This window comes from Nomascus leucogenys, chromosome 19 (genome assembly GCF_006542625.1).
Source record: "Nomascus leucogenys isolate Asia chromosome 19, Asia_NLE_v1, whole genome shotgun sequence".
Classification (NCBI taxonomy): domain Eukaryota; kingdom Metazoa; phylum Chordata; class Mammalia; order Primates; family Hylobatidae; genus Nomascus; species Nomascus leucogenys.
Genome location: NC_044399.1, coordinates 14744414 through 14757376, shown reverse-complemented (window position 1 = coordinate 14757376; position 12963 = coordinate 14744414). Strand labels below are relative to the sequence as shown.

The 12963-nt window shown below is 41.7% G+C and overlaps 1 protein-coding gene across 1 annotated transcript in view; it reads left to right on the top strand.

Moving 5' to 3' along the window:
• The window catches only part of NBAS (NBAS subunit of NRZ tethering complex), a 388298-nt gene that overhangs the window by 260245 nt on the left and 115090 nt on the right, over positions 1–12963 (top strand). Inside the window, exons 41-42 of the mRNA XM_030800558.1 lie at positions 3287–3516; positions 8887–8997. Coding sequence (XP_030656418.1) covers positions 3287–3516; positions 8887–8997 — 341 coding nt within the window. The remainder of the gene's footprint in view (positions 1–3286; positions 3517–8886; positions 8998–12963) is intronic.

Genomic DNA, 12963 nt, shown 5'->3' with positions numbered 1-12963 from the left:
TTTATGTGTACATCCTTGTCAATCAGTAGTTTTTAATTCTTTTAGAGTAAGCTCTGTGTCCAATGTTTTCATAGAATAATGGAGAAAGGAGGGCTTTAAAATACCTTTTTTATTTTCTTTTGGTACCTCGTAAGAAACTGTGAGGAGGATGTGCCATTGACATTCTTTTATAAGTAAGGAAGTAGGAGGTGTCTTGTTCCAGACTGCATCTCTACTGAGTGGGGAAGCTGCAATATTAACCAGTACTACAGACTTCAAAGCCAGTCCAATCTGCTCCCCCTTTGACCATGTACCTGATTTGTGCAAGAGACTGTGCTGTGTTCTGCAAATTATGATGTACACATGGTCTCTGCCCTCCAGAAGTTTTAATTTAAGAGAAGGCAATGCAAAATGAATTATACAGTAGAGGCACACTTAAACTGTGATTCGTGTATGCCTTTTAGCCAATTCCATAATTCCTTTTATTTTTGGAGCACCTCCTTCCTACCAGGTCTTCGTTTGTATATGTTATATATATATATTGTCTCTTAGGCTTCTCACAACCATGAACACTATTTATTATCACTGCTATTTTGTAGATGAGACAGTGAAGTTCAGAGTTAAGTAATTTGCACAAGGTTATTCAGCTAGTAAGCTCTGTGTGTCTGTGCTTATTCACTGTGCTGTGTCATTTTATTCATTGGCAAAAGGAGACAATAGTGTCTTTTTGTCACATATGAAGATTGTATGTAGAGACTCAAAACTTTCTGCAGGTTACATAAGAGCCTGTGGAAATGTCGGTAGCAATAACCATGCTCGTTCTTGCTATACACTTATATTTTGGAGCTTTTCTCTTCACCTAGCCTTGGTTTTTGTTTCATAGACTATATTAGAATAGAAAGAGAATAGAAATCAGCAGGGGTTCTACCATTGAGGCTAATGAGAAATGTAGGCCACTCTGCCAGTACATGTATTAAATCTTGGAGATAATAAAAAGTCAAAAATGAATGTGGAACAAAACTATGAGAAACCATTGGGAGAACTAAGGTAGTTGGTTCTATGAATAGGGGATAGAAACAATAGCCTGGTAAAGAGAGAGGCATGGAGTTATACGCAGAGATAGGTTAGATGGTTATAGCCTTTCCTTCAAGGTATATTCAGCAAGTTCAGGCTGAAAACTTTAGTCTGAAAGCACCAGGTGAGAATATACGGAAGAAAAGCCTTCATTGTTTTGGTGAACATAGATTTGATTGTGGGGTGTAAATCTGGGGCACTAGGAACTCCTTCAAGGAACAATTAAAAAGAGCTCTCCTGCCACCCTAAAACCATGATCACTGGATATTTGGTCTTGCTGTCTTTACAACTGGGAAGAAAAGTGCAAATCAGATGAGGCATAAGAGCAGCAGGCCACGGCAGTGCACAACAGAGTGCCGAGCAGGTGAAGATGGGCCGGCTGGCCCATGAGCAGCATCCCTGGGTCAGGGAACTGCAGAGGTGGATGTGCACATGCTGGAGGTTCAGGGTGGTACCCCAAGGGATTTGGCCAACAGATAGAAAGGGGATTTAGTTAAATGTCAGCCATAGATGCACTAAGAGCTGGGGCACAGCATCCCCTTTGCCTAAATCTGTTGCCAGGAATACTGTTTATATGCAGCTGGTTCCCAAATCACTCTCTAATTGCAGTTAGATTTGGCTTATACACTTCATTTTTCCCTCAAGCCTTAGCCATATAGGTGTTAGTACATTTTCACCTTTTACTGGAATTTGTCTCCCTGTTTTTTGCTGCCCTCGTTATTACTGGTATGGTACCTGAGTATTTAACCTAGACATTAACTCTTTGAAGAAGACTTCGATAACACCTGCCCTCTCCTGTGTATTCCCAGAGCACCTTAGGCTTACTTGTGTCACACCATTTTACAGTTGTTTGCTTGACTGTCTGTCCTAATAGACTATATTCCTGTAGGGAAGGGCCATGTCCTCTTAGTGAATGACTTGCTACATAACAGGTGCACAAGAAATATTTATTGAACGAATGAAAGATGGCCTTGTAGCTTACTATGGAATAGTTCGTATTCAAACCCAGGTCTTTTAACTGGAGACACATATTTGTGGTTTTGAGAGTAGGACTCAGTGTATGCATAGAGGTAGGGAAAAAATTAAATATAGTAAGATTGACTTTTACTCAAATCCATGTGCCAGAATCTAAGAAGATATCTTTAATTGTTTTTTATCAGCACTCCCAGATTGTTCCTTAATAGGATCAAGAGAGAGAATGTCAGGCTAGGTTTGGTAATCTAGACTCGACATTGATAAATCTCCTGTGCAGATCAGAATAATGGCTTACACATTAGAAATGCTGACAGCTTACTATAATTAGCTGTGTGTTTCTCAGAACCAAAGGTAGATTCTTGGTTTTTTTCTCTAATTTGCTTATATTAAATATGTAGCATGTCTTCGCAGGAATTGGGATTGATTGAATTAATGCTGTTCAAGTATTAAACTCCCTGTTAAGTAATTCCAAAATCATGGCTCAGCTCTGTAACTTCATTAACACCCAGACCAACTTTAATATAAATAAATGTGGCTAGTTAATCACTTACTCTCCTTTCCTGTCAGCTGTTGGATTCTAGGTTGTGTTCTATTTGAATGAGTTTCTTGTTATTAGAGAAGCTGCTAAGAATCATAGAATAATATCCCATTGAGCCCCAAATTAGAAGAGTAAAAATTGGTTGGATGCCTTTTTTTATGCAACTTGCACTATTCATGATTTCAGGAACAGGGTGGAGGTTTTTCCCCAAACTTATCCCTGGAGAAAATACTTTTCTCCTCAGGGGTCTAGCCATTTATAGTGAGGTTACTGAACTGCAACTTTGTTATTGAGAACACTTATTGTAGCCCACAGCAAATTTCTCCAGAGGCAATGGCGATGAAAGTTACTTCTAGAGTGAGTTACTGTGAGTGATCAGGTGGTTGGGAGACAAATCTGATGGAGGTTTATAGTAGTTGAAAGAGCAAGAATATATTGTTTTTTTTTAAGTGTTTGGAGGTTTTAAGGTTGAAGAAGAACAGAGCAAGAGTTCAAAAAGCTGTTTTTGGGCCTAGTTCTGTGTCCTGTCTTTGTGGTCTGCTACGTGGGTAAAGTGCCACTTCTGCAACTGACTTTTCAGGGCTGTTGTGAGCTTATGAAATGGCGGTAGTGTACAGGGCCAAACGGTTCCTTGCAGACATGGTCTTCTTCCTTTTGTTACTCACTTGCTCATGTTTGTATGATGTTTGTAAAATGTCTTCTTTTCCATGTCTTTCGTAGGCTGATCCCAAAGAACTAATCAAGATGGTCACCAGGCATGTGACTCGACATGGGCACGAAGCCTGGCCTGAAGACCTTATTTCACTGACCAAGCAGTTACACTACTACAATGAACGTCTCCTGGATTTCACTCAGGCGCAGATCCTTCAGGGCCTTCGGAAGGGTGTGGACGTGCAGCGGTTTACTGCAGATGACCAGTATAAAAGGGAAACTATCCTTGGTCTGGCAGAGTAAGTGATACCCTTTGTCTCATAAGAGGATGGATTTAAACTGCAAAAGAATAAGTTCAGTTACCAGGACTATTAATTTCATTCCTTTGAAGTTTTACATTCATGGTTGCTATGAATAGGGCTTTCCCCAACTTCTTCTAGTCTTATGTGGGATGTCTGCCTTCTCCAAACCGATCAGTAGATGTAGACAGCATTCCCAGCTAAAAAAGTTTCCCACGATTTTAAATCATTAGTTAAAATAATGATTTTTGGCTGGGTGTGGTGGCTCATGCCTGTAATCCCAGCACTTTGGGAGGCCGAGGTGGCCCAAGATCTCAAGATCCCTTGAGGCCAGGAGTTTGAGACCAGCCTGGCCAACATGGCAAAACCCCATCTCTACTAAAAATACAAAAATTAGCTAGGCATAGTAGCATATGCCTGTAATCCCAGCAACTTGGGAGGCTGAGGCACGAGAATCACTTGAACCCAGAAGGTGGAGGCTACAGTGAGCCGACATCATGCCGCTGCACTCCACCCCAGCTTGGGCAGCAGAGTGAGACTCTGTCTCAAAAATACCAAATAATGATTTTTTTAAGCTATTTTTTAAAGTTACTTTTTTTTTTTAAAGTTTCCTGTAGTTTTGATAGCCCAGTTCTAAGATTATGACCATGTTATAGGTAATAACATGTGATCGGGGCGAAAAATGGGAAGCTCAGGATGAAAATTTAAAAATAAGATTGTCGTTTGTGTCTGGCTAGAAATTTCACTTTTCAAAGCACATGGCACTTTAATTTCTTTTTCACTGTGGTAAACTAGATACAATTGACTTGTTGTTCAGGGTAACTTTATCTGTCCTGGTCTTCTAGAGAAAGAGAAGCCAGCTGTTTTTCCTTTAGTCCCTTCCCCCTGTTAAGAGAAGAGCAGGCCTGTTGTGAGATGGTCACTCAGTTCAAGGCCCAGGTGGAGACCTTGGTTTCTCAATGTGGAATTCCCTTTGGTTTTAGTGCTGGTGTTTGCTTTTTGTTTTAGTTGTTCAGGTCAAATGAGAAGTATTTACATGTCAGAAGTTGGGAAAATGTGTTCACCCACAACAGTTATTAAGTAGAGATGTTTTGTTTTTAAGACCACAATTTATTGAGTGCTTATCATGGGCAAGGTACTGTGCAAAGTGCTCTATAAACTTTGTATAAATGTCTTTTAATCCTCAAGGATAACCCTGTGAGATAAAATGTTGTTATTCCTAGTTTATAGTTAAGAAAAATGGTGCTTAGGGATATTTAAGTAACTGCCTAAGTTTCCATAGATGGTGAGAATCACAGCTGTGATTTTAACCTGGATCCATCCAAAGCCTCACATCTTCCCCACAGCACCGTAGGCCTCCCCTACAACCCATTGCATTCTCAGAAAAGCAGTGGATGTGATTCAGTCTCTAGGCTTCCAGCCTTTGAAACGAAGGTAAAATTGTGCCTACATTTAATGGTTATTTTTCTCTCCTGACAAATTACTTTAAAATAGCAAAGATGATCTTGATTGTGGTAGCGGAGTATGTTATTTTTTATCATTATCATTTAAATCCTTGAGAAGGTGGCAAACTCATCTTGGTTCTCTGTAATAATTTTATATTAGCCTAGACTTCTTTCTTGTTAGAAGATACCCAAAATTCTCTTTAGAATAAGGCATGGTATAGAGAGATCAAAAGAAAAATAGCAGGAACAACCTATAGCGGGTCTCAATTAAGAAGAGAAATAGGGAATTGTTTTTCTCTTCTCCTCTGTCCTTCTGGAGGTTCATAATTTCATAACGTCATTTAGTGTCCAATTTGAAAGTAACCTAAGAGTCCAACCTTCTGACTTTTAAGAAAAGGAATCAGAACTAGAGAGCTTTAAAGAGTTGCTCAAAGTCACACAGCCAGGAGTTGAGCTTGGGCTTCTTAAGTCCAGTATGCTTTTGATATGGACATTTGGTAATCCTTGGTGCCATGTTCACGGTTTCGTAGAAGATGATTATCATGCAGAATAAAAACTTATAAGGCAGGGCATGCCTTATATCATCAGTTACATTTTGCTAGAGTTTTTGGCCTTTATTTTCTTTGTTAAGCATATAGCTAGCGTATGCTATTTGAAGTATGTTCTAGAGGACAGATACATGCTTTTGATAAATATATAATAGAATCTTCTGTACTATCTATTACTTAGAAAAATATACAGCAGTGTTTGAATGGCTTCTTTAAGATGCCTCAGAGTTTCCACCAGCTTGCTGCCTTCCTCTTCTACCGTGGAGCTGGGTTGTCAATGTCTTGCACACAGGAATTCTTGAAGGATTCGTGTCCTTCCGTTTGCAGCATCACCTTCACTTGTACACAGTGTGACCATTCTTCCTTGTCTTTCTCACTGCATGTCCCTTTTCTCGTCTCTCCTCTGTCCTCTCTCCCCTCTCCTCTCTCCCCTCTCTCCTCTCTCCCCTCTCTCTCTCTCCTCTCTTCTCCTCTCCTCTCTTCTCTCCTGTCCTCTCCTCTCCTCTCCTCTCCTCTCCTCTCCTCTCCTCTCCTCTCCTCCCCTCCCCTCCCCTCCCCTCCCCTCCCCTCCCCTCCCCTCCCCTCCTCTCTTCTTCTCTTCTCTTCTTTTCTTTTTGATGGAGTCTCACTCTGGCGCCAGGCTGGAGGGCGCTGTGGCACGATCTCAGCTCACCACAACCTCCGCTTCCCAGGTTGAAGCGATTATCCTGCCTCAGCCTCTCGAGTAGCTGGGACTACAGGTGTGTGCCACCATGCCCGACTAATTTTTTGTATTTTTAGTAGAGACAGGGTTTCACCATGTTAGCTAGGATGGTCTCAATCTCCTGACCTCGTGAACTGCCTGCCTTGACCTCTCAAAGTGCTGGGATTACAGGCATGAGCCACTGCGCCCAGCTGCGTGTTCATTTTCATGGCATTAGTTTTCTGTAAGTGCATTGTACCTGTCCTTTACTATCTGTATGTCTCAGGGAATACATTCTTAGGGGTCAGGCAGGGTAACTCTGAAGAGGGTATGACATAGTTTGGGTCCTTCCCACTTTTATCAAGAGATAAAGATATCAGTCCTTATTGAAAATGTCTTGTGCCAGGCAATGTGCCATACCCCCATAATAGAAAGGATGAATTAGTAATGGTCCCCTGTTCTCAAGGAATTCTCATTCCATGATGTGGAGGTAAGTACTCAAATAAATACTTCAAGAAACAATTTCTAGGCCGGGTATGGTGGCTCGCACCTGTAATCCCAGCACTTTGGGAGGCCAAGGCGAGAGGAATGCTTGAGGCCAGGAGTTCAAGACCAGCCCTGGCAACATAGCAAGACCTTGTCTCTACCAAAAAAAAAAAACAAAAACAAACAAAAAACTAGGTGTGGCAGTGTGTTCCTGAAGTCCCAGCTACTCTGGAGGCTGAGGTGGGTGGGTGGGTGGATGGCTTGAGCCTGGGAGGTCAAGGCTACAATGAGCCTTGATTGTAGTACTGCACTCCAGTCTGGAAGGCAGAGAAAGACCCTGTCTCAAAAAAAAAAAAAGAATTTCTAATTGACAATGACCTGATCCATGGGTTGACAAAGTTAATCTAGCCTTGGTCTCTTTTATAGCCCATGAACAAAGAGTGGTTTTAGAATTTTTTTTTAAGGTTTTGTAGTAACATAAAAACAAAAACAAAAGCCATAAAAAGAAGACTATGCCAGAGAGACTGGCAATAAAGCCTGAAATATTGATTATATTACCTTTCCCAGAAAACGTTATCCAGCCCCTGGCTATGCAAGCATATAAATGCCATGTTTCCTTAGCTTGGGGAAATACAGTCTTAGCAGAGTGACTTAATAGTAACAGATTTCTTTTCTGTCTCTGTGCTTTCACCCACACCATTCTTCCAACGAAAAATTCCATTCTACGTTTCTCTTCTGGAAAATAGGAGTCCTGCAGTAGTCTTTCTAAAATGGCCTTAATGTGGGTGCTCGGGACTGCTTTCTTGGAACTCTTTATATGACTAGAGATTCTCCAATCTGGCGATGTCATTCCCTGGTTTAAACTTTTCATGGACTCTTCATTGCCTAGAGAATGAGACGCAGGTCCCCTAGCAGGCCTGAGGACCCAGTACGTTCCTCACTTTGACCCCTGCTTTCTCTCTCATCTCCGAGAAGCCCTCATTCTCTCAGAAGGCTCTTCTCCCTCCCACCCTCTGCTGGGCGTGTGTTTATCCTCCTACTTGCAGTTCACATTGGTCACTTTCCATTCTCGTGGAGCTTCGTGGTCTTCTCTTTTAGCTCTACCACCGCTATATTTAATTGCTGGTTCACATCTCCTGTCTTCCACTAGGCTGTGGATTCCTCCAGAAAAATGCTTGTTTGTTTTTAGTTCCTAAGGAGCTAGCACAATACCTGGCACAGGGTAGAAAACATAGAAGTTTGTTAAGTGACTAATTGTGCTTTCTCAAATCTCTACCCCTGGACCAGGGATGCACTATCTTTTGATTGTAGGCTCTGGAGTCTAATTCATATCTTTTCAACCGCAGCTCTGTGACGTTCTGACTGGACAGTTCTTGGCTGTGGGGGCTGCCTATGCAGGATGCTCGGGCTACCTCCATGGGGTGTTCAGAATGCCCATGCAGGGATGCCTACACGGGGTGCTCAGGATGTTTATGCAGGGATGCCTACACGGGGATTCCTGGGATGCCTATACGGGATGTCTGCAGGTGCTCGGGATGCCTCCACAGCACTGCCTACACGTGGTGCTCGGGATGCCTGCACGGCACTGCCTACACGTGGTGCTCGGGATGCCTCCACAGCACTGCCTACACGTGGTGCTCGGGATGCCTGCACGGCACTGCCTACACGTGGTGCTTGGGGTGCCTACAGGGGGATGCCCACGTGGGTGCTCTGGATGCCTGCATGGGACTGCCTACATGGGGTGCTCGGGGTGCCTACAGGGGGATGCCCACGTGGGTGCTCAGGATGCCTACTGGGAGATGCCCACGCAGGGCTGCCTGGGATGCCTGTGTGGAACTGTCTACGCAGGATGCTCAGCAGTACCCCTGACCTCTACCCATGAGAGGCCAGTAGTGCATCTGCCCCTTGCCCCACTTTTTATGCTCAAAATGTTTCCAGACATTGTCAAATGTCCCCTGGGGAACAAAATCATCCACAGTTGAGAACCACTGGTCTAGACAAGTCCTTAGTAAATTGTAATGCACCACAGTGAAAAAGAGCATTACAATTCCCTGGAAGTACTTTTCCTGGATCACTGTGAACTGTCTTATTAAGGACCATACTGCTTGCACTTCTCTCACTGGAGAGGAGTCCTAATGAGCATTTTCATTGCTGATTGAAGTCATGTTTCTCCTCTCTCCCTTCCTGGGCCCGATGGACATTTCTGCAGAACCCTAGAGGAAAGCGTCTACAGCATTGCTCTTTCTTTGGCACAACGTTACAGTGTCTCCTGCTGGGAAGTTTTTATGACCCATTTGGAGTTCCTCTTCACGGACAGTGGGTAAGTACACAGTTCATTTGTACATTTATTTCCATGTCTTTCTTTAGAGTCTGTTTTTGAAGACTCTTGAAGAAGTTGTAAAGTACAATTTTAGTTTTCCTTTCATCTACAATGGACTAGTATCTTGGTAAGTTCTTTCCTTATACATCTTTGATACACCTTTACCATTCATTGATGTATTCATTCAAATGTTTTTACTGATGATTTTTTGTGTACTAGGCTAAGTATTAGCCACTAGGGTTACAATGATGAGCAAAAGCAGGCATCCTAGCTGTCTTGGAACTTACAGCTTATAGTGGGAGACAGATGATAATTGAATAATGACATAAGCAAATGTGAAATTAAAACTCAAAGTACTGTGTAATAGAGCTCAATTAGAGGGTTTGACATAGTTAGCAAAGGCTTTTCCCAGGAAGTAACACTTAAGCAGGACTTAAATATTGGGTTGGAATTAACTACAATGGTTCCAAGGGAACCATTTTCTAGGTAGACAATACAGTAAGTTCAAAGGCCCTTTGATTAGGAACAGATGGACAGTGTTGGTGAGTTCCAGGGATTTGGGTGGAACATGGCATGAGATGAGACTGGGGCAAGGCATAGGAGCCAGGATGTACAGCAAGATTGTGGAGGCCCTAGCAAGGGCTTTTGACTTCTTCCTAAGAATAATAAATAGAAGGCTAGGATAACAGAAGGTTAGTTAAGGATTCTGGTGAACAAGGACATAATATGACCAGATTTGCATTTTGATAAGATTACTTTGGCTACCGTGTTGAAAGATTTTAGGAAAGTTAGGGTGGACATATGTAGACCAGTTAGGGAGCTTTTATGGTAACAGACGGCATGACAAGTGACCATTGCTTGGAGAAGGGATTTGAAGTACAGAAAGGCAGGCCAGAATGGGTTTTAGAGATATTTACAAGGTGAAATAGACAGTACTTAATATATTGGTTAATAAGGATAAACTAGATACGAGGATGAGTAAAAGGGGAGGTGTCGCGAAGCATCACTAGGTTCTTACGTGTTCACTTGCCAGATGGTGGCATCACTCCGTGAGATAGGAAGCACCAAATGAGGTAAGATATTTTGGGGGGAGTGTGAGGGAAAAGGCAAGAGAGGCCAGGTGCCGTGCTCACACCTGTAATCCCAACACTTTGGGAGGCCGTGCTGTGATAGGTAGATCACTTAAGGTCAGGAGTTTGAGACCAGCCTGGCCAACATGGAGAAACCCTGTGTCTACTAAAAATACAAAAATTAGCTGAGCATGGTGGCAGGCACCTCTGTAATCCTAGCTACTCAGGAGGTTGAGGCAAGAGAATAGCTTGAACCCAGGAGGTGGAGATTGCAGTGAGCAGAGATCGCGCCATTGCATTCCAGCCTAGGCAACAGAGCGAGACTCTTTCTCCAAAAAAAAAAAGAAAAAGAAAAAATAGGAAGACAAGGGAATGAGGAATTTATACATACTGAAACAGCCAAGAGAAAACGCCGAGTCCGCAGTTGGATCTTACAGATCTGGGGTTCAAATGGAGCTGGAAATACTAACTTGGGAGTCATAAGCACATAGATGAGAAATAAGTGATGTTGTGGATGTGCTTGGGGAAAGAACAGAGAATGAGGAAAGGAGAAAGCTTGAGGCAGTGCTTGAAGTCTTTCACATTTAAAATGGTAGAGGAAGAGCTGCTAACAAAAGGATCAGAAAGAGAGTGGCAGGAGAGGTAGGTAAGAGGGAAAACAGGAATCTTATTTTAGGGAAGCCATGGGAAGAAAGAGTTTAAAGAAAGGGAGTGAGTATTGAGTGGGGTCAAATCCTGCTGAATGGTCAAGAAATGCTATTTTTAGCACCTTTAATTTTTATTAATCACTTAGAAATTTTAACATTTCCTTTTTAAGTATTTATTAAATTGCAACATGGGAGAAAGTGTTATCCGTGATAAATATTGCATGGACATCATCATTTTTGAAGCACAGTAATATGTTCAAATAAATATTTCTTGTGATATGCACATTGGCATTTAAAAATATCCTGGCATTTTATTAAATGTCTTTTTTCTTTCATTGAATGTTACGTAAAAGGATGTTGTATCTGTACAAACAGGATGCTTCCTTGGTCTCTGAACATATTATAAATTATCAGGCAATCGAGTGATGTGCAAGACTGTTCCTGGCATATCATTATACCTGATAGCACTGTGATTATGCAGATGCACAGCAATTACAAAAGCAGGAAATCATTACCTCCTGGCATCATCACTTGTGAGTGGCAAAGCATTTCATATTGATTTAGTAAGTGGTGTTAGGTGCTGCCTGTTCTTTACTTAAAAGGCAGCTGTTTGCTTTACTATTTAATCTAACTTGGTAACATAGTATTAGAAATCAGCCTTGTTAATACAATAGAAATTGCCCAACATTTATTTATTGAGTGAGTGCCACTGGGAAGTTACAAGAGAAATAATGTTGTTTGTTTTAGGGTTTTGTTTTACTATTCCTTTAAAAAGTAATTTTTTCCCCTGTAAAGTTATTTTCCTCATAATTGTACATTCCCCTTCATGTGGTTGATTTTGGAGGTATCACCTGCATCAGCACATTTGCGGATAAGTGTACACAGAGAGGGTTGGATGAAATACCATTATATAGCAGATGAATCATAAGCCTTCAAATCAAAATAGCTAGATCAAACAAATCCTATTGGTGTCGCTTCTAGGTGTGTGTCCATGGGCAAGATAATTCCCTTCTCTGAAGCTCATTTTCCTCCACTTTAAGCAAGGAGTAATACAAATTAAATTATTTAATGGTAAAATATCTAACCTGTAGTACCTGACACATGATCACAGCTTCATTAATGGAAGTTTTTCCTGGAATTTCACTCTTGTCAGAGATAATTCTCATAAACACATACGTTTTTGAGTTGCTGGACTCTTTTTTTTTTTTCCCATTTCCTGCTTTTTGTTTTTGTTGTTCTTTTAATGTCTTCCTAGTTTTAAATAGCAGTGATGGCTTTGAGTGGCCGTGAATGCCTAGAATCACTTCCAACTAGCAGACACTGGCTCTCTCAGCCTCTTGGTTCCACTGGGGCATGTTGAGCCCCCCAGACTCAAGGCTGATTTGTCACTCATTACAAACTTAGTAGCCATCTCCATCTCTGGCTATTCTAGACATGTTGGTGGATTTTTATAGACAATAGTAACTACCAGAGTACCTGTGGCCTATTGATGACAGCATGGGTTTTGTAGTCAGATCAAGTTTCAAGATCCAAATCTGCCCACAGCCACCAACCATGTAGCCTGGAGCATGTTTCTTAATCCTCTAGAGTCGCTGTTTTCTGGGTTACAGAGGTCATTATCCTCCCCGTAGAGGGTTTTGAAGATTAGAGAAAATCTGTGGAAAATGTATAACCAAGTGGCTCTTTTAAATTTGTATTAGTCCATTCTCATGCTACTGTGAAGAAATACCTGAGCTTGGGTAATTTAAAGACGAAGGGGAAGAAATGCACCTTCTTCATGGAGGCAGGAAGGAGAAGTGCAGAGCAAATGGAGAAAAGCCCCTTACAACCATCAGATCTTATGAGAAGTCACTCACTGTTGTGAGAACAGCATGGGGGTAACCACCCCGTGATTCAGTTACCTCCCACTGGGTTCCTCCCACAACATGTGGGGGTTATGGGAACTATAATTCAAGATGAGATTTGGGTGGGGACGAAACCAAACTATATCAAGGCTATTATGATTATTTGTGTTATTCTTGTTAATTCTGCTGATTTGATTAATACCTTTCAGTTTTGGACACAGGGTCATTTTGAAATGCAGAGGATGCTTCTGGCTGATATAATAGTACTACAGTTATTTATCAAATGTTATTATTATTACTTAGTATCTTTGTATTCCAAGCATAGTGTTAAGTGCTGAACAAGACAGACACATCCTTGCCCTAATGGAGCTTATATTCTAATAGGGAACCCTCCCCTGTCACCCT